The sequence below is a fragment of the Nicotiana tomentosiformis genome, chromosome 1 (genome assembly GCF_000390325.3).
Source record: "Nicotiana tomentosiformis chromosome 1, ASM39032v3, whole genome shotgun sequence".
In the NCBI taxonomy this organism is placed as follows: domain Eukaryota; kingdom Viridiplantae; phylum Streptophyta; class Magnoliopsida; order Solanales; family Solanaceae; genus Nicotiana; species Nicotiana tomentosiformis.
The window spans coordinates 6436205-6458749 of NC_090812.1; the positions used below are offsets into that span (position 1 = coordinate 6436205).

The window sequence follows — 22545 nt, forward strand, 5'->3', positions numbered from 1 at the left end:
AAGAACAAAAAAGCCGTTATAACCGCATTTGGGGATAGAATCTCGGCAGAAATCACGGCTTGAATTAAGGAAAAGCTTATTAATTTATCTATCATGGGATCCCCATTCTGTATTTTTAATTATATCTAAAGTAGGATTCTCTCACTATATTAAGAGTGGTTATCATCTGTACAAAGGGACATTTATTCATTCACACATTGAGATTTACGTAACATCTAGCAAACATTATCCTTTTTTTGACTTTGATATTGATTCATCATGTTCTCCTATCAATCACTCTTTATTCCATTTGGGTTTTTATTCATTCTTTTTACAGTTAAAATTCGATATATTTTTATTTATTTTTTCAATTTGTACCAAGTTATACCACGTATCTTTAGAATTACGTATAAATTCAACTCTATCCGTTTTTCGGGTAAACACGTACCTTTGAAACATTATAAGATTTCAACATGACCAACTTAGACGCAGCCTCGGGTGTTAGCTTTGTGTTAAGTCTCTTGTACTCCTCTTCGTCTAACATGACAACAATATACACAAAAATTACATTCAAAATAAGAGAAAGGAAAACAAATATTGTTGAGTAGATTAATAATCAAATATACATCAATTCCTCCTTTGCACAAGGCTAAGGCAATGGAGTAAGCAACTTTGGATAAATGGCCGCGAAGGACAACTTGGGAAGTTCCCTTAGGAATGGAGTTTATGACCACAGCAACAGCCACGCTACTTCCATCTATCACCTTCACTTTCAGCTGAGGATTTCTCCTTATGTAAAGTTCACCATTGCTATTCAGCTTCTCTTCCTAGAAAGTTACATTCGTATAAAAAAGCATACAAACCGTGATATCGGGTGAGGGGTGAATTTTGTTTAATTCTTTTTCTCCATAACAACAATTTTGTGATAGCTTACATAAAATTTTACAGAAGCTTGCAACAAAATTACTAGTTAAGAATATGTCACGCACGTTTCTCATAGATAAAGTAAGGATGAGTATTATTAGACTTTTTAGACATACTTTGACTTGCCTGATTTAAGAGTCCAAGGCTCAAAACTTTTATGCCTATCTGATCTGCTTCCATGATTGCTTCCTCAATCAACTTGTTAATAGTATCTCTTCGCCATTTCATAAAGTACTGCAACACAATCAAGAATCATGCCGAATAATCTTTGTAACAGCGGATCGAAAATATGAAACAATCTTGAATGATATTTCATTACTTACTTGTATGCGATACTTTGGGATAGCCCAAGTTTGTAATTTGAAATTCTTGAACAAATTTCTCTCGACAATAAATGTGTGCCCATAAATCCAAGAAATCATTATTGACCATAGTTTGACAGTCCACATTAACCAGAAATACCATTTAGATGACTGAGGCTTCGAGGCCAAGGATGCTAACCCCAGACGGAGATGGTAGATGGATTCTGGGGTTATTAGATATGTAAGGTGCACCACGTCAAGCACTTCAGCTTCCATCTCAAGTGACATTTCTTACAATATGTCTGATGACTTGTCGACTGTATCATAGATATAGCCATACATTGGCATAAAAAGAGAATAATTTGTCCTGAATTGAGTGTGATGTAGTGAGTGGTATATGTGTCATCAAAACGTAGATATTAGTGGCCAAAGAATAAACAGGATCTTCACATATGGAGTACAGAATTTCAGCAATTACTGAAAGCACAAGAGGTGGGGTGAATTGTGGACTATTAAAACTTAGTTAACTAAGTTTGAGTTTAGTCGATTAGTTTTCATACAGCACGCGAATAGGGTAAGGATGAATACAATGAATTTAAAGTAAAACATGACACAACAGTTTTTATACAGGTTCGGTACCGGTGTGGTACTTACGCCCAGTTTTCTTTGGGTCACAAGGGTTCTCTTAGATCTTGATAAAGAATTACAACAGTGATGGTTTTAGCTCGTTCACCACCAACGTCGTTTAGCAATAATAATTTCTGGATGTTGACACAACTCTCTTTTGTGTTCTAACTCTTTCTATCTTTTATGACACTTGTAGACTTAAGAATACAGTACTTGTATTGAGAACTAGAGAGACTTAGAAGACAGTATTTGTAGTTGCGTGCCTTCAATACTTGAGCTTGCTAGTGTTCTTATAGGCGAGTATTGTTGTGTAATGGTTAGAAGACTTAAGTATTTGTATGTTATATTACAACATAGGAAATAATATATAGATAATATGCATACTAGTTAGGGCAGCATAAGTAATGCCTTCAGCGGAGGCATAGAGTGATGATTCATACACACCAATACAAAAATAAGTCTAAAAACAAAAGCAAGCACCAAAAAGATTATTTTTAACACACACAAACACGCCTTAATTTCTCCTCAGGAAGTACTTGAAGGTATTGATCACTTTGGTACAAAAGGAGTCATAGGAGGTTTCAACAACTTTGACGAGCTTGTCCATTTTTTCTGTCATGGAGTTAAATGCCCTGGTTCCTTGTCTCCGTGTGGCTCCCATATTCATCCTAATCTTTGCCACATCTGTACCTGTTTCCTTGGTGACTTCCCTGATTTTGTCTACCTGCTCTTTCATCTCAACGAGCATAAATTTTACACTATCTAGATATGCAGTTGACTGAGACTCTGGAGGTTCAGTGGGAGCTTCAACTTGCGCTGGGACACTTTCAACTTTGGCGCGCTTGACCCATCCATCATCACTTAAAGTGTAACCCATCATAGAGAAGGCTTTCTTGTCATAGGTACTGGTAATATGCTTGGGTGTGAAAGGTGCCAAATCAACCTTCATTACTCCAAGAATATATGAGATAAGAAGGCCATAGGGTAGACAAGCAGCAGAAGAGGATATATCCATGATACTCTCAAGCATATATTGACGAATCCATACAAACCAGTTGAGTCTTTTGTCGTTCACTAGACAGTAAAGAACAAGGATATCTCTGGTAGACAAAGTGCTGAGGGACCAAGTTTTAGGAAGTAAAGTAGTGGCTATCATGTGGGCCAAAACCCGGTGTTCAAACTTTAAATTTTTAGGACCAATGTCGGGAGGATTATCAGACATGAAGGTTTTTGCTTCTTCTAGGAAAACTTCAAAATCTTTTGGCCAGGAATTTTGCACAAAAACCTCATACCCGTTAAACTTAGCAGAAAAAATCTTCTTAAATTGATAAGCGTCAAGAACAACTCGAGTGCCTAGAACCATGGACTCTAAGTCATCTTTATCATTCACAAATAAATTTGCGTATAACATTCTCACAGGCTCTTCATACACGGAGCTCCCAATAGTATCGAACAGAGAGGAAAGTCGTTGAAAATCAAAAACAGCAATCACATCACAGTGCAAATTTTTTAAAAGAGAGAGACTTATAGTGCATCCATAAGCCATAGATTTCGACTTATAGGACTCAAATCTTGATTTCTCACTTGGTCCATAGAAGATTAATTTGTCCTCTGGCCCAAATTTTGTACTCTTCACTTTTCCTTTCTTGCATGCTGATTTTTTAGGGGTTTGCTCCATGGGCCTCTTTCCTGCCTTTTTCTGGCTAATGGGAAGGTCCTCAGAAGATTTACTGCTTTCATTGTCGGTCTTGAGGAAATCTGAGTCGATGGATGATTCCAAGTCTACAGTTTCTTCAGGGTTGAGGGTTTTCTTTAACCTTCTGCTTCTTCTAGTGGCAGTGAAAAATTAGAGGTTTCTTTTCACCATGGTGAGGGTTTCTTTGGATAGGGAGAGAAGAGGGTTCTTATCTAGACGTTGGGAAGGTTGAAGGGTTGCATTAGTTAAAGGAAAGAACGGATTCAAAAAGAAGTGACTCTTCTGAGGAGATGTTTTGACGGTACTGATGGAGGTGTAATAATTACACTTACATCAAAGTAAAATTAAACACACATAAGAAAGAAAATAAAATAGTTTAAACATATACAAAATATTTGTTTTATATAACAGACATAATGCCAATATGTTTTTGTAGTAGACAAAATTTTTCTTCTAAAAGAGGTTATGTAAAAATATCATCAAGTTCAGATTCAGTACTAATGAATACTAATACAATATCACCTTTAGCAATATGATCACGGATAAAATAATGCTTGATTTCTATATGCTTTGCTCTGGAGTGATGCACAGAATGTTTTGCCAAACATATAGCACTAGTATTATCACAAAATATAGGAGTAGAGGTAAGAGATAAATCATAGTCTAAACGTTGATGCATGATCCAAAGAACTCGTGTACAGCAACTTTCAACAGCTAAATATTCTGGTTCAGTTATTGACAGGGCAACACAATTTTGTTTCTTGCTATGACAGGAAACTAATGCATTTCCCAAAAGTTGGCATGTGCCACTAGTACTTTTCCTGTCGATCTTATCACCTTCAAAATCTGAATCTGAAAAACCTTTCAAGAAAAAATTGTTAGAGTGAACATACCATAATCCTAATTCAAAGGTCCCAATAAAATATCTTATAATGTGTTTAACGGTAGTAAGATGGGATTCCTTTGGAGCTGACTGAAACCTTGCACATTTACACACACTGAACATTATATCTGGTCGACTGGCAGTGAGATATAATAAGGATCCAATCATTCCTCTATACATAGTTTCATCAATACTTTTTCCATTATTATTTTCATCAAGTGTAGTTGTTGGACTCATTGGAGTCCCAATGGGCTTTGCGTTCTCCATGCCAAATTTCTTTATAAGCTCCTTGATGTACTTGGTTTGACTGATAAAGATCCCTTTGAGAGATTTTTTGATTTGTAGTCCAAGAAAGTAAGTTAGCTCTCCCATCATACTCATTTTAAATTCTCCTTTCATAGACTGAGCAAATTCTTCACATAGAACAGAGCTAGGATTTTCAAAAATAATATCGTCAATATAAATTTGAGTAATAAGATTAACTGAATTTGAGCACTTAATAAACATAGTTGTATCGATATTACCTCGTTTGAAACCTTGATTTAGAAAGAAGGAACTTAATCTTTCATAGCAGGCTCGGGGAGCTTGCTTGAGTCCGTATAGAGCTTTAGTCAACTTGTATACATGATCTGGGAGAGTATCATTTACAAATCAGGGAGGTTGCTTTATGTAAACTTCTTCAGAGATGTATCCATTTAGAAATGCACTTTTTACATCCATTTAGAATAGTTTGAATCCTTTATGAGCAACAAAGGTAAGTAATATTCGAATAGATTCTAATCTTGCTACAGGTGCGAATGTTTCATCGTAGTCAATTCCTTCTTGCTGAGAATAACCTTGCGCAACAAGCTGTGCTTTATTTCGTACCACTAGTCCGGATTCATTTAGCTTATTTTTGTAAACCCGTTTGGTTCCTACAATAGAAGTACTTGAAGGTTTTGGATCAATTTTCCACACTTTATTTCTTTCAAATTAATCAAGTTCATCTTTCATTGCTTTGATCCAGTAAACGTCTTTTAGTGCTTCATCCACTTTCTTTGGCTCAAGTTGAGAAATTAGAGTCATGTGAGAGTTGAGTTTTTGAGATCTTCTGGTAGTGATTCCTTCCTGTGGATTTCCAATAATGAATTTGTAAGGATATCCAGGTTCACTTTTCCATTCATTTGGAATATTTGTGGTTGGTTCCCTTTCCTCAGTAGTCGATTATTCTATTGAAGAAGATTCTTGGATTTCATTATGTTCCTCAGTTGACTAATTTCGATGAACATTGACTCCTTTTGACAGTCTTTTCCTACAATAACAGACTTTGGAATAATAGAAATTTCCTCATCTTCAGAAAGTTTTTCATTCCTTGAGCGAGGGTTAATATAAAAAAAAATAACATGAATTGATTCTTCAATGCATAAGGTTATTTTATTGTAAATTCTATATGCTCTACTTGAGGGAGAATATCCAAGGAATATACCTTCGTCGCTTTTTGGATCAAACTTACCCAAATTGTCCTTTCCATTATTGTGAATGAAGCATTTGCATCCAAAAGGATGAAAGTAACTAATGTTGGGGTTTTTACCATTCCATAGCTCATATGAAGTCTTTTTAAGAATGGGTCGAATTAAACACCTGTTGATAATATGACATGTTGTGCTTACAGCTTCTGCCCAGAAATGGTGAGGTAGAGAGTTTTTCACAATCATGGTTCTTGCCATGTCCTGTAATGTTTTATTTTTATGTTCCACCACTCCATTTTGTTGAGGGGATCTTGGTGAAGAGAAGTTGTGAGAGATTCCTTGGTCATTGCAAAAGTTTTCAAAGGTTCTACTTTCAAATTCTCCTCCGTTATCACTTCTGATAGTGGAAATGTAGTATCCTTTTTCATATTGGACCTTCTTACATAAAACTTCAAAATTTTTTAGGGCTTCATCTTTATAACTTAGAAAAATAACTCACGTAAATCGAGACCACAATGATAAAAGTATATTTTCTACCACTTATACTAGCAGTTCTAGTTGGACCAAACAAATTCATATGCAATAGTTTAAGTGGTTTAGTAATAGAAATAATATTTTTTATTTTGATTGATGAGCGAGTTTGTTTTCCTAATTGACATGCAACACAAATATGATCTTTTGAAAAATCTAGCTTTGGAAGACCAATGACAAGAACATGTTTAGAAAGTTTTAAAATAGTATGCATGCTAGCATGTCCAAACTTTCTATACCAAACCCAAGGGTCATCAATCACATAAACAAGACAAATTTGATTACCAAGACTATCTATATTACTGATAGTATAGACATTCCTGTCTTTATTCCCTGAGAGAATAACTTTACCTGATTTGTCTTCTATAAACTAGCCATGTTTCTTAAAATGAACCCCATAGTCATTGTCACACAGTTGACTGATACTTAGAAGATTACAACCGAGCTTATCATCTATGTATACTTCATCCACATCACATGTTGAGCTTAGAGCAACTTTTTTAACTCCAATTACGTTTCCTTTTGATTTATCTCCAAAGGTAATTGTTACTCCATCTAGTTTGGTGACTGTTTTGAACAATTGTTTATCACCAGTCATATGTTTGGAACACGCACTGTCAAGATACGATTTTCCTTTTCGATTTATCTTGCGGTGTTCCTTCAAAACAAGATTATTTGTTTTTAGGTACCCAAGCCTGCTTAGGTCCTGAATGGTTAGATTTTTGAGTGTTAGCTTGACTAGAGGATTTAGGTCGCCAGAGCCATCTCCTATTGTCCTTGAACTTGCAATGGTTAGAAGTGTGACCATGTTTTTCACAATAAAAACATGATGGATTATTGGTATTTTTAGAGCCTTTTTCTATTCTGATTTTGTTCCTGCATTGGTTAATGTTGTGATCATTTTTACCACAGTAAGAGCATGCATGAGAGTTTCTAGTTCTAATCAAAGAGTTATGAGATGTTGTCTGATTTGATTTGACGGAACTATGACTAGTGGATCTTTGTAATCCATTCAGTTAAAGTTGAAGTTCATTTACTTCATCTTGAAGCATGTCATGCTCAATTTCACAAACTTCCAGTTTCAAGGCCCAGTCCGTTTTTTCTCTTTGGATTTTTCTGAGTTCATTTAAAACTCTTTCAATATCTGCAAGAGTAATATCAACAAATTTTTGAAGTTCATAACAGTTGGAACATGTAGGAAGACGTACCGCACTAGTTCCCTCGACTGCCATAAGACCAAGTTCACCTGAGTCTTCTTCTTCATCTGCTCCTTCATTTTTCATGAGCCCAAGCTCTCCTGAGTCCCCATTGCTATCTTCTTTTATGGCTATGAAATACATATTTGTAATTTCTTCATGGTCAGACTCTTCTTCATCACTCCAGGCTCCAAAAGACTTTAACTTTTGAAAGTTCTACTGAGTTTCTTCTTCGGTACACGACAATCAGCTTGAATGTGTCCATGTTTTCCACATTCATAGCATCTTCCATCATTTTTATCATTTTCATTATTTGTCCTTCCTTTTCTGAAGTTTGATTTCCCTCTTCTGCTATTTCTGTTCTTCCTTATCATGCTTGCTACAACTTAGGAAAGCATGGCTATGTTTTCATCATGTTCTTCTTCTTCCTCTTCCTCTTCATTTTCTGGCTCAGCCACGGTTGCTTTAAAGGCTACAATTTTTTTCTTTTCTTGTTGAATTTGCATGTCCAATTGAGTTTTCTCAAAGGCAATTAGATCACCTCTAAGTTCATTATAAGATATTTTGTCAAGGTCCTGACATTCCAGAGCAATAACCTTGGGCTGCCAAATTGTGGGCAGAATTCTAAGGATTTTTCTGACCTGTTCTCGGCTCTTTATTGATCTACCAAAGAATTTTAGATCTCCAAGAATTTTGCTAAACCTGGTGAACATTTCTTCCACTGATTCTTTATCCTTCATTTGAAATAGCTCATAGTCATAAACTAGAAGATTGATCCTTGTTTCTTTCACCTTGTTGGTTCCTTCATATGTGATCTCCAATTTATCTCACATTTCCTTGACAATTTTACAGCTTGAAATCTTTTCATACTCTTCTCCATTGATAGCATTATACAGTAGATTGTTTTCTTTGGCATTAACAGTTATAGCAACAGTTTGTTCATCAGTGTAATCATCTAATTCAAGTGGATCAGTTGATACAATGACTTGACAATCCGCATCTTTCTTTGGCGGAATTGAAAAATTTTCCTTTTTGATAACACGCCAAACTTTGATGTCATATGACATAGTGTATGTTTCCATACGAACTTTTCAGTGAGAAAAATGTTGAAATGTTGTCTGTTGAAATACGGAGGTCGTACTTGAAAGGTTCCTTCTTGAAATAATACACCGACGACTGTGTTTGATCCCATGATCTTTTCCTCACTAGTTGTTAAACAAAGTTAGTGAGCCTCGCTCTGATACCAATTGAAAGTACAAGAGGGAGGAATGAATTGTGGACTATTAAAACTTAGTTAACTAAGTTTGAGTTTAGTCGACTAGTTTTCGTACAACACACGAATAGAATAAGGATGAATACAATGAATTTAAAGTAAAACATGACGCATCAGTTTTTATACTGGTTCGGTACCGGTGTGGTACTTACGTCCAGTTTCCCTTGGGTCACAAGGGTTCTCTTAGATCTTGAGAAAGAATTACAATAGTGATAGTTTTAGCTCGTTCACCACCAACGATGTTTAGAAACAATAATTTCTGGATGTTGACACAACTCTCTTTTGTGTTCTAACTCTTTCTATATTTTATGACACTTGTAAACTTAAGAAAACAGTGCTTGTATTGAGAACTAGAGAGACTAAGAAGACAGTGTTTGTAGTTGCGTGCCTTCAATCCTTGAGCTTGCCAGTGTTCTTATAGGCGAGTATTGTTGTGTATTGGTATTTCGAGAAAGGTGTCTTTGATCTCTTCAAGAGAGATGGGCTAGATTTATTATTCCAAAGAGTGCTCTTGTTCCATACCGAAATGCTCCATGCTTTATTGAGGAGATGGGCAGCATTTCAATTTGTCTCCGTGGAGTGGATTAATTAATCCAAAGGAGTGCTTCATGTTTTATCAAATAAAGGAGCAGCACTTTTAATTGTCTCCTACTATGATATGCTTCCCACTCAAGTTGTTTCCTATTACTTTCGTCCTTCCTTTCGTCCTTCTTGGTCTTCTTGGCTTGAGTTTCTGCTGAATCTTCTGTGATTCAGTTTTCTTTTTGTCCAGGCATCGTCTCATTTGATTTGATTTGATTCCATTTCCTTCTGTTGATGTCTTGATTCCTACAATTAATATAGATAGGATTTAGTTTTGCACAATTGTCATCATTGAAACTTAGATGTAACTATTACAAATGTGCCAGATATTCTATAGGAATTTTACATTGCTTGTTATAAGAATGTAGTGTAGTTATAATTGCCATATCGTGAGCTGATTGGGTAAATATATTGTGTAGAATTAAGCTCGCTGAAATATAGGGAAGAAGACTCACGAGGGCGTATACATCAAGTACTTGAGAGGGGGAAATACAGAGAATATCTACTTAGGGATGAGCTCAAAGTTGCAATGCCCCATGTTGTTCATGAAATCAATATAGGTGACATAAGTACCAACTGCAGCTATAGAAACAGTCCCAGTGAATACAGTTGTGAGCAATGGTATGGCAAAGAGCGAGAAATATGATAAGTGCTCAGCAAATGGATGAATTACAGCTGCCAAATTAAATACAATAAGTACTTTGTAAGTCCTCATCACTAAAATATAGAAAAATGATACAAAACGACGTTTTTCAGAGGACAACTTACAAGTGATGGGCTCAGTAGCAATGGAGGAGTGGTGATGGGAATGGTAACGAGAGTAGAGAAAATGGTGGTGCAGAGCTCTGTGAAGCCAGTAATAGAGAAACTCGACAGGACCAATATGAAGTAACGCAATCATAATGATGCCATCAGTTCTCCACAAAGGCGGGTGATGAGTTAGTTCCAGCATCAAGTATGCGATATAATATAACAGCCCATTAAGTATGATCTGATCATTCCTACAACATGCCAACACCATATATATATATATATATATATATATATATATATATATATATATATATGTTCAACCTTTAATGAATAGTGCCATGTACAATTTAATTTGTTTTGTCCAAGAATAAAATACGTCACGCAATTATGTCTTTGTTAAGAGTACAAATATTTGATATATTGTATAGTAGTTATCTATCTATAGAGGAGGTGATGTGGCACTCTTCCCAAGTCGGAATTTGGGTTTATCTTTTATCTCATTTTTTTAAGTTTTCGTTTATATTTTTCAATTTAGGTGCTGAAAAGTCACGCCTTTACACCAATAAGCTTGAGAGAATTCCAGTAAATAAGTTTGTCCCTTACCTGAAAAGCAGGGACAAGCTTATTTACCTGAAAAGTCACGCCTTTAAAAGGAAAAAGGTAAGGAGCTACTTTGCATTACTCTTTGCTTTCCGGTCCACAATAAGTAATTAATTTACTTTTTTATTTTGATCCAAAATAAGTATTCATTTATATAATCAAGAAAAAATTCAATTTATTTACGTATTCCTAAAAAATCTTTTATTCCTCACATTAACTATGTTACAACATTTAATTAAGAATAATTTAGTCACACTAATATTTTCATCTAAAATTTTGTATTTTTTTAATGGATGTGCCAAAACAAATTGATCACTTATTGTGGACCGGTATATGCTACAAGAGAATTCCAAAAAACCGCAATTAATTATTCTGTAGAACTTTTTTAAAACACAAACTACGCACTTACTCTTATTATAAGAAAGGCATATTTTCCTGTAACTTGTCAAATTTAATAAATCGGTAGGGAAAAAAGCTCAAAAGAATTCCTTTTCTCGTACATCTCCCTAGCTCCATATTAGTACCATTTTTCCAAAGAAAAAAGGAAAAGAACAGGAAAAACGAAACAAAAACATATGTTGTACTGGAACTCAGAGCAATATATAGTACCGTAGAAGAAAGAAGAAAGCAAATTGTTAAGATACATCAAGAAAGCCACATGCTCTCGAATATATATACTTGAAAAACATATATATGTTGTTTGACTGCAAAAGAAACGTGGAAAATAGTCGGGAATTCAAGAAAGAGTACCTTGAAATTTCCAAGAAATGTCAATGGCCATTCAGTGAGAATGCCAGGTTTAGAAGCCATGCTTTTGTACAGCTTCTTCTTCGCAAAATAAAGTCCTTGTAGTTTTGGCCACCTTATGTAGAACTGCATTGTAATTTAATATCCGTCCAATTAATGGCCTCTCCTGCAAAGTCTACTCAGGATCAGTAAGCACATGATGTAACCAGACGGGTTCGTACGACACTTTGCTAACCTGGAATATTAAAAATGGACTACTTAATTATTTTTGTACTTTAGCTTGCAAAGAAATTTGCTTAGAGATTTTGGTCATTCATTTTTGTCCTTTAAATATAGCATCTTTAATACCTACGTTTGTTAAGTCTTCTAACGAAATCTGTCTAAAACTAACGGTACTAACCATGTGACACTGTACAAAAAATAAAACCCAGCAGTTAAAAGAAGAAAAAGCCATTTAGGATTTCCCCCAACCATGATTCACGAAGAACCCCAACCTTCTGAAGTAAAATTTCCCCTTAAGATTGAAATTGTCGTTGGTTTGTTTGTCTGTGCCTAAGTCCCTCCATAACTGATTCTCAACGTACAAACTTTTGATTTTTTACCACTTCTTTGATTATGTTCATCGTTTTCTATCAACCCTTGTCCAATGGCTGCCACTAAACCCTCATTTGATCTTTCTGTCTTTTTTTTAGTTCCATCCTTATTGTCTTAGTCTGAAAGAAAACCACAAAAAATTATATTCAGCCAAAGATGATCAATAAAATAATATCTGAATTACAATAAATAGAAAACGACAATGGAATTGAACTTTTTTTTTTTTGCAGACTTACATGGTGTGAAATGACAGGTCGACATCCAACTGGTATTGTTGGAGCAGTTGCAAAACGCCATCTCAACTACCAAACTTATTTAACGAATCCCTTGAACCTTCCTTGTAGTAGCAGCGTTAGCGGTGGTTGGTGTTAATCAGAGTTGGGAAAATCGGGATTGGCTTTTCTTTTTACTGCTAGGTAGTACCGTTAGGGGTCGTTTGGTATTATGTATAAGGTGGGATAAGATGTAGGTATAAATTTAATCTCATACTTAATCTAGAATATTCAATCTTATCCCATCAAATGTGAGATTATTTTATCCTATCTCTCATGTGGTATAAATTATACTTGGATTGTAATTCCGGGATAATTTAGTACGTGTATCAAACGACCTCTTAGTTTTTAAACAAATTTTGTTAGTGGACTAAAAATGCTCTACTTTAGCAAAAATAACAGACTAAAAATGCTCGGTGCAATATTTAAAAAATAAAAATGAATCTACTCTCAAAGATAAGGGATAATTTTGACCAAAAACTCAATTTACTTAGGCACTTTAACTTTGCTATGACTTGTTACACACTCACTAGCTAGACCCCCTTCCACTATCACGTGACAAGCGCGTGTTAAGCAAAAAAAAGTATTAAAGTGCGTGAAAGCATACAAAAATAACCATTTTCATATTTTGGATTTTTCAATTTATTAATCAAACAAATGATGTCGAGTTTTTAAATTTATAAACCAAATCAACAAAGTCGGATTTTTCAATTTCGATTTTTCTCGGGTTTTTTCAGGTTTTCGGGTTTTTTTCGATAAAGTCTTCGTAGCATAAAATATGTAACTTGTGCTCCAAATATTTCTTAAGTCATAGTAAAATACAACTATATAATGTATTTTTCAAGAAACTAACACAATAATATGAGATAAGTCATAGCATTATACTAAAATATTCAATAACAAAGAAAAAATAATAAAATTACATAAAACAAATATTGCTAATTAATAAGCCATAATGAAATTAACATAATCTAAAAATATTATATATGTCATGCTAAAATAAGTATAGCTAATAAGTATTAATTACATAACTAAGCACTAAAGAAAAAGATAAATAAAGTTATGCATTTTCATTATAAACCAATGTAAAACTAAAAATATTATCCAACACTATCAGCATTCCTAGTATTGAATTGAATTTCTTTTGTTAGCATTAGTATTGATTTGAACTTTGTTTGAGTTACTATATTTATGGGTTTTAAAATTTATTTACCATTCAAGAATGTTAAATCTAAACTTGAAATAGTATGTTAAAAGATAAAACTGTGAATAAGTTTAAGAAATATTTATAAATTACATTACAATAAATATATATATAAGAAATATATATATATATATAAATATAATATTTTTAAAAATTATATAAATGTACTATCGGGTTGGTTTGGTTTCGGTTTGACTTTTTTAGTTAAAACCAAACCAAATCAATTATGGTCGGGTTTTATTTTCCAATATCAAACCACATCGGATTTTTTTGTCCGGTTTGACTCGGATTATCGGTTTCTTTGTTCACCCCTATTTTGTAGCACTACTGTCCATACAAATAGTCAAGACTAGAGTAATAGTTAGGTAGAGTCGCAGGCTTTTCATGTTAAGCATTGTTGGCCATAGATATATTTTAGACTTGTATTAGTGTTTTCGCACTTTGACTTATATCATTCAAACTTCCGGTATATCAGCATGTGTTAGTTTATCTTCCGCATTCAGTATGTTATGATATTACGTGTTGATCCAGCCAGGCAGTTGGTTCGCTTGGTCACATGTAGTCAGGCACCGGATGCCGTGTTACGTCCAGGCCCAGCTTTGGGGCGTGACAGCAACTAACGATGGTGACCGATAGTTGTGGCTATGTGGTAAGGGTGGACAGATTTTGAAGCCTGCAAATCATTCTGGATGTTCATATAATTGGTTGCATTGTAATGCTCTGAATGTCTCTTGACATTTGCGATAAGTTTAATTTGGCTTGCCATCTTTTAAGTGAATGCCAAAGTTAACAATGGATACTTGCATTTATTATTGTAGATTTTTTAGGTTCAGGCAATTGGGAATTGACATTGGCATGCCAACTTTTTTTACTCATATCCCTTGAAAACCATACCCTGTTCTTTTTCTTTGAGCATTAATTTTAGCTTTCATTTTTATTAGCTTATAATTGTTGCGACCAGTAAGACTTATAAATGACTTTTATGATTTGTTCACAGGCTAACTCTTGCTCTTTTTTTGTTTGATGTAGGTTGGGCATACCTCTCAACTGTGGATGAGACTATCGCTAGGTGAAGGTTACAACCAATAACAATGGATACTCTTTGTGTAATTAATTGAGAGTTCTCAATTCACGAAGGAAACCTGGAAATCCAATGAAGAATGAAGGAAAATAAAGTTAATGGAAAAGAAAAGGGAGATTAACAAAAAGATTGTTAATCAATAGAAGTCACCATTCATGCTCCAAAATTTGTTCATATTACATCTTATATAATGCATACAGAGTTCTGGAAAGATCACCTAATGCAAATGGCTGATATACTTGACCACGGATCCAAGATATGATCATATATATATATATAAACAATCTGTATCTCTAGTTCTTGGATTCAGTAACAGAAGCCATGGTTAATGGGCAAAAACCATGATCAAGACTAGCTTTCCATACTTTGTCAATATCAAACATCATGTTACCACACTCGTGCTCTTTCCAACCTTCCAACGCGTGCAAAATCCCAGCTATTCTCCACGCACTCATCACTCTTCGTGGCAACCAATTCTGGATATATATTGTGAATTACTATAATAAGAAGATCAACAAAATTAAAGAGAAATTAAGGATATTAGATAACCGTCTCTAACCTCACAAGAGTCTACATTTTCAAGATGTTTTGGAGTAATCATAGCTGGTGTGCTGAAGTAGAAGCAATCCTTTCGAGCTTTACTTGGTGGGAATTGTGAATAAGGAATGAATAATGTTCCTTTTGGTGCTTTTAATTGTTCATCTTCACTCAATCCATCCCCTACTAGCCATGTCTGCAGCATAATCATGAACCTCTTTTGATTGTTATGAATTATCAAGATTCAGGACTGTATACTTTTCCATGTATTTTGGTTTTTACATACCTTTGAAATATTATAAGATTTCGACAGGACCAAGTTAGTTGCAGCCTCGGGGGTTAGCTTTGTTTTAAGTCTCCTGTACTCTTCTTGGTCTAACGTGACAACCTACAAATAAAAAATTACAACAAGTAAAAGAAAGGAAAACGACTATTGTGGAGGAGATTAATAGTGATCAAATATACCTGAATTCCTCCTTGGCACAAGGCTAAGGCAATGGAGTAAGCAACTTTGGACAAACGGCCTCGAAGGACAACTTGGGAAGTTCCCTTAGGAATGGAGTTTATGACCACAGCAACAGCCAGGCTACTTCCATCTATCACCTTCACTTTCAGCTGAGGATTCCTTTTTATGTAAAGCTCACCATTACTATTCAGTTGCTCTTCCTAGAATGTTACATTTGTTCAGAAGCATTAATTAGTACAACTGAGACCCCCTTTGGTCCAGCCAACAAACATTGGATATAGGGTGAGAGGAGAATTCTTTTTTGCCCTAATAGTCAATGTTTGTAATAGCTAACAGACGTTTTGCTAGATGTAAGCAAGAAAATCACACGTTGAATATGAATCATGTAAGTCTCTAATATATTTTGACCTACCTGATTTAAGAGTCCAAGGCTCAAAACTTTTATGTCTTTCTGATCTGCTTCCATGATTGCTTCCTCGATCAAATTGTTAATAGTCTCTCTTTGCCATTTCATAAAGTACTGCAACAAAATCAAGAATCAGGATAAATAATTGCTGGATCCAAATTATGAAATGTAGCTGGATCCAAACTTTTATGTCTTTCTGATCTGCTTCCATGATTGAATAATATTGCTTTACTTACTTGTATGCGATACTTTGGGATAGCCCAAGTTTGTAATTTGAGATTCTTGAACAAATTTCTCTCGACAATAAACGTGTGACCATAAATCCAAGTAATCATTATAGACCATAGTGTGACGGGCCACATTAACCAGAAATACCACTTAGAGGACTGAGGCTTCGAAGCCAAGGATGCTAACCCTAGACGGAGATGGTAAATGGATTCTGGGGTTGTTAGATGTGTAAGGTGCACCACATCAGGCAATTCAGCTTCTCTCTCAAGTGACTTTTCATACAATGTATCTGATGACTTGTCTAGTGTATCATAAATATAGTCATACATTGGCATGAAAAGTGAATAATTTGTCCTGAATTGAGTGTGATGTAGTGAGTGGTACCTGTGCCATCAACACAAATGATCTTAGTGGCAAACGAACAAATAAAATCTTCACAAATACAAAACTTCATTGAAATATAGGGCAAGAAGGCTCACGAGGGCGTATACACCAAGTACTTGAGAGCGGGAAATATAGAGAATATCCACTTAGGAATGAGCTCAAAGTTGCAATGCCCCATGTTGTTCATGAAATCAATGTAGGTGATGTACGCACCAAATGCAGTTATAGAAGCAGTTCCAGTGAGTGTAGCGGTGAGCAATGGTATGGAAAAGAGCAAGAAATATGATATGTGCTCGGCAAACGGGTGAATTACAGCTGCCAAAATACAAAAAAATATCCTTTTATAAGACCTCACAAAATATATAAAAAAAGATGATGGTAAAACGGTTTTGAGAGGACGACGTACAAGTGATGGGCTCAGTAACAATGGAGGAATGGTGATGCGAATGATAACGAGAGTAGAGAAAATGGTGGTGCAGAGCTCTGTGAAGCCAATAATAGAGAAACTCGACAGGACCAATATGAAGCAACGCAATAATAATGATGCCGTCAGTTCTCCACAAAGGCAAATGATGAGCTTGTTCCAGCAACAGGTATCCAATATAGTATATCAGTCCATTAAATATGATCTGATCATCCCTACAAATCATATATTCAACCTTAAATCAGTCATGCCTGCCATGTACAATTAAATTTGCATTTGCTTGCCTTTTATTGGATCGACCCTTTTAGTTAAGAGTCCAAGAACATAATAAAATGGAGTACAAGGTTTAGGTATGCGCCTACCGAGTCCAAAACTAATTCTATAAGTAATTAAAGCTTATATTATGAGCAGGGATGTCAAATGGGCGGATTGGGTTGGATACATGCGGGTTGGGTTATATCAAGATCTTTACTTGAGAAGTACTTATCACTCCATCACATCTTTTAGTGGTATAATAATATCTTAGTGTTAGTGGAGCAAAGTTAAAAGTTAAAATAATTACAATAAAATTAACATCTGACCTTAAGAAGTGAGGTCATTTTTTTCCTTTTAGTTTGAAGTCACTTACTACTACTATGTATTATGGAGTAGATGAATGAAGGCGTAAGGCTAGGAAGTACTCATACCAGTTGCTTTCTCTGTCAATTTGATCAAATTCGATGCTTTTATCAACAATTCGATTATTACCCTTGGCAGTCCTGTAACGAGATAGAGATATCCATATCTGATTGTGAATCACTCTCGAAAGTAGAAGTGGGAGTATGATTAGGTATCCAATGTCCCTCTGGCTTTCATCCTTGCTCATAAAGTATGTGTATATGCTGTGACCCACAAATGGTGCCAAAACCAAGTACTTCATCCCATATAAATCAATATTGTTAAAAAGTTAGCAGAATCCTTACTATAATAAATTAATGATTAAAACAAAATCAAAACAAAAAGGTAATGAGTTGCCAGTACTAATACCAAAACAGACCGTAATTATTTTGTAGAATTAACTTTATAAAACACTAGCTACGTACTTATCTTAATAAGAAAATATTACAATGTTTTCCTGGAACTTTGTCACATTTAGTAAATCTTTATTAAAGATAAAAAGGCTCAAAAGAATTCTTTTTTTCTCTTTTGGCCAACCGTTCATCTCCCTAACTAGCTCCCGAACATGAATATTCTTTCAAAGAAATGATACGGAAATGAAAAGGCAAAACACAAACAATTAAACACAATATAATCTTCTCGTAATGTTGGACTGAAAGAACTCAGTGCAACGTTGGAGACATCTGATGCATTAAATGAATAAGTTATTTCCAAGTCCAACAACAGAAGAAGAAAGAAGAGAAGCAAGTTGTTAAGTTACTTTAACAAAAATCAAGGATTTGAAATTTATGGATTCAAGTTTGAAATTCTATGAGTTTGATTTATTGGGTTCGGATTCTATTATTTGTACTTATTTAGTTAATTTTCTGCGTCCGTCTATGTCTGAATATACTTAATTTAAAGATATGAAAAGAATAACGGGGAAAAATTTGTTGGAGAATTCAAGAAATTAAAGAGTACCTTGAAGTTTCCAAGAAATGTCCATGGCCATTCAGTGAGAATGCCAGGTTTAGAAGCCATGCTTTTGTACAGCTTCTTCTTCGCAAAATAAAGTCCTTGTAGTTTTGTTCTTCCTCTGTCTTCTCTTAAAAGCCTTTGCTTCCACTGCATTATATAGAGAACTCTATTACATCTATTAACCGTCCAATTAATGGCCTTACGTACAAAATCACCCCCACCACCCCACCCACCACCCACCCAGGAGCACAAGCACATGTTCCCTAAAAAATGCAATTAGTATACATGTGTGTTTTACTAAAGACGATATAATACATATTTCTCCTTCAACTTGCAAAGAATTCCTTTTTGGAATCTATATATAAATAGCCGGATAGAATTCATTATTTAATTTTTTAACTAGTATAAATAAATTATACATAGTTATATACATATTATATATAAATTATACATATATTATATATAACTATTTAGGTTAATTGTTTTTATATGCTTACCTGAACTTAACTATAATTGATTCTTTTTGCTATGTAATGCAGACAATGGTTAGTTCACGGGGACGTGGTGATACATCCAAGGGAAGGGGTGAACCCTCCCGAGGCCGAGGCAGGGGTACCCTACCACTCTCCATGCAAAAATCGATCAGTAAGAAGGCAATAATAGGCCGAAGTAGACAATCGGAGCACTCTGAATCAAGTTCATATGCCCCGTCTAGGGAAGCATCAGAGGGTGACTCAGTGCAAAGGCAGCCTGTTATGCAATCACAGCCACAACTACCCCAGGAAAGATACCGACTTAGAGATGAGTCTACCTCTTCTGAGAGTACTTATAAGGATTCGGAAGGGAACAGCCAGGCTTCGGAGCCCACATATACTCATGCCCCCGCCGTACCAGTCACAGCTGATGATGATGATGATGATATTCCAGATGACGGTTGGGGGGTGATACTAGAGTTGCAGGCCTGGAGAGGTTAAAGAAGAAGGAAGTTTAGGAAGATAGGTTTGCGAGCCTGACTGCATTCAACAGGTTCCGAGAGTGGTGGCCTCAGAGATCGCTCACACTTGAGCGTCAATTCCTGTTGAAGGACTTGGATAGATACAACCTTAATGTGTTAAGACAATTTCGGGAAAGAAAAGGGTGGAAGTGGTTCACGAAAAAAGTATTGGATGCCAAGGAGCACTTAGTCCGGGAGTTCTACGCTAATGTGGCGCACATCAAGGAGGGGACTAAGGTGACTAAGGTGCGAAACTTGAAAGTATGATTTGATCAGAGCACCTTGAACACTTATTTGGGGCTTGAGGATATGGAGCTGGTATAGTATTTAGAGAAGTTCACACTGGGTGATGCAGCTCGCCCTTGGCTAGCTGAGATACTAGAAGCTCCAGGACCACCACAACCATGGATCACAACAGGGGTTCCTATTCTGTGGAACACCCTCAACATTAAAGCAAAAGGGTGGCAAACATTTGCATGCAGTCGCATAGACCCAAGCCGGAATGAAAATAATCTCCCAATCCCTAGGGTAGTCCTAGTTGCTTCCATCATGGCCGAGTACCCAATCAATGTGGGTGCCATCATGTCGGCCAACATGTCTCTAGTTGTCAGGCAGGGTGAAAGCTCTTATCTGTATACCAACATTATCACGGAGTATCTCATGGATGCGGGGGTGGATCCCAAGAGCTTTTATACGAAGGTTATGGCTAAGCAGCCCTTCTCCTAGTACTCTCTAAAGGACCAAGGAACACGAAGAAAAAGGGTAAGTCGACTACTACCGTAGGCCAGTCTGATGAGCCATCGGTAGTAGTTGCAGAATCAGCTGCCATGCTTCCACAGCAATCGGGCCTTCTACCGATACAGCTACCATGCCACCACCTTCATCTTTAGGGCCATCAGCATCAGTATCAGTGACTTCCTCCTCCAGTTATCCACTCACTGCGCTGCGAGTCTCCCAGACACTGACGAGTCTCAACAACTGGATGCAGACAGCTACTGCAAAGTTGTCCGACCTATCCAGTGTTGTTGCAACACAGTCTTCTGCCCCAGCACCACAGGTTCCTCCGTCGGTGGAGGAAACATTGAAGAAGATATTGGATAATCAGAAGACCATCACTGATACCTTGGTGGCACATGAGGAGCAATTGAGGAGCTAGGTAAACAGGTGAAGAAGATGAGAAAATCCCAGGCCTCGAGAAAATCAGTTGACAAACTGAGACGAGAGGTGACCAAGATAGCAGCCGCTGGAGATCTTCCATTTGACTTACTGGTGGAGATAGATCCATCAGTACCAGCAGACCCAACAGCACCATCAGTACCAGTGGAACCAGCTAGCCAGTCTGAGGAGCCAGACCTCGTTGTCCATACGGTTGAGGCAGTGCTACATATGTTCACCAACCCAGCTAATCTCCGAGCAGAGGATGATGAGATCCAATTGGAGGAGCCTGAGGGAGGTGATACTGCTATGGACACTAAGACCATATAGGGAGTCCTCTCTACTCTTTCCCCTCCTTATTTTGATTTTTGTTAAGCATTGAGGACAATGCTTATTCGTATTCAGGGGGGTGGTCTATTTTGAATTGATATGGCATTTGACATTGACCTGTAATAAATGATAACATTCTCTTTTTATTTTTACTTTCATTATGTACATATTCTTCTCTCTATTGATGTATATATTCTCTTTCCCTTTCTCAGTTTGTATATTCATTTATGCTTTCAGCAGTTTACTTCATAGCTTCTTTATTTTATTTTCTCAATAGTCAATGTTTAGTTTAATAGCTTCTTATTTACTTAAATAGCTTCATTTTAATTTAGTAGTTTCTTTTCATGTTTAAGTGATCAATAAGCCTTTGATTTTCTTAATGCCACAGTTCTTTCCAAAGGTGATTTTTGTGTGAACCGGGTGACTCTTCCCAATGATGGGTGGCGTGACAACCTTCTTAAGGGATTGAGTCTGTATTTGATGTTTAGGTAAGAACAATAGTAATAATAAATAAGAGGACCTAATTGAGTCGAACTAGAAGAGTCAAGCATGATTCACTTGGTACCAACACACTTAAAGACATGCTTATGATTAAAAATAAGTTCTTGGAAAGTAATAGCTCTAGTTAGTGACCTTTTGACTCTTGTGTTGACTTGAGCAATCATCGAGTGGTTTAGTTGAACCATTAGTGATTTTCAATCTCGAATATGGTTGTTGTGGGACCTCGACTCTATCCTCTTGAACAATCCAGATGTGTGAGAGGTGAGATGTTTTGTTGTAAGTCCAAGTACCCGTGCGAATGGTCTAGAACTTGCCCTGAATGTGTTTCTAAGTGAAATTCTAAGTTTTGCTTGGCTTAAGAAGTGATTGTAGGCTCTCCTTGACCCGTTTTGAAATTTTTCATGACCCACCAATGTTGTTATACCTAGCCAACCCTTTTGAGCCTAAAACCTTTCTCATTTGATAACCATGTTACAAGCATTTACCCATTTTGTAGTCATCCTCTCTTGGCACCCGAGCTTTTTTTAACACTCTTGAGAAACAATTGGCTAAAACATAAGTTTGGGGGAGAGACGAGAAATTTGAAAGTGGTATCAAGGTACAAAAAGAGAAAAGAAATGAAGAAAAGGAAAGGCAAAGAAAAAAGAAAGAAAGATACAAAAATAAAGTGAATAAGTTAAAGAGTCGAAGAGATTCAAAGAAAAGCGAAAGTGCAAAGCATGAAGGAAACAAAGAAGGAAAAAAATGAATATCATGACCAAGAAAGAGTGATGTCAAGTTTCTCTAGTTCCCTAAGGAAAAATAAATGTCTCAA

General features: G+C 35.9%; 1 protein-coding gene and 1 long non-coding RNA gene across 3 annotated transcripts; both read right to left on the minus strand.

Moving 5' to 3' along the window:
- Positions 1-476: 476 nt before the first annotated feature.
- LOC104096116 (very-long-chain aldehyde decarbonylase CER1-like) lies at positions 477-18919 on the minus strand. 2 transcript variants are annotated; one of them, XM_009602428.3, is made up of 10 exons: positions 18755-18919; positions 17824-18050; positions 17120-17352; positions 16809-17028; positions 16338-16713; positions 16108-16215; positions 15695-15895; positions 15516-15617; positions 15252-15425; positions 14822-15168 (listed from the first exon to the last, which is right to left on the minus strand). In XM_009602428.3, exons 1-10 carry the CDS (start codon positions 18902-18904, stop codon positions 14986-14988), a joined length of 1974 nt encoding a protein of 657 aa, XP_009600723.2. In that variant the 5' UTR covers positions 18905-18919; the 3' UTR covers positions 14822-14985. The 2 variants fall into 2 exon arrangements, with proteins under 2 accessions (XP_070033009.1, XP_009600723.2); XM_070176908.1 differs by lacking the exons at positions 14822-15168; positions 15252-15425; positions 15516-15617; positions 15695-15895 and adding an exon at positions 477-806.
- On the minus strand, positions 9536-10394 carry LOC104103711 (uncharacterized). The gene is made up of 3 exons (XR_687960.4): positions 10210-10394; positions 9897-10116; positions 9536-9687 (listed from the first exon to the last, which is right to left on the minus strand). It is a non-coding gene; the product is annotated as an uncharacterized lncRNA (long non-coding RNA).
- Positions 18920-22545: the final 3626 nt, after the last annotated feature.

What these genes read in the sequence shown, in the direction of transcription:
- LOC104096116 (XM_009602428.3), bottom strand. Translation starts at nt 18,904, where the DNA reads ATGCAGTGGAAGCAAAGGCTTTTAAGAGAAGACAGAGGAAGAACAAAA. An exon ending in TCCCAAAGTATCGCATACAA is followed by an intron (nt 16,216 to 16,337) that starts GTAAGTAAAGCA and finishes ATTTTGTTGCAG; the next exon opens with TACTTTATGAAATGGCAAAG. An exon ending in AATCTTATAATATTTCAAAG is followed by an intron (nt 15,426 to 15,515) that starts GTATGTAAAAAC and finishes ATTATGCTGCAG; the next exon opens with ACATGGCTAGTAGGGGATGG.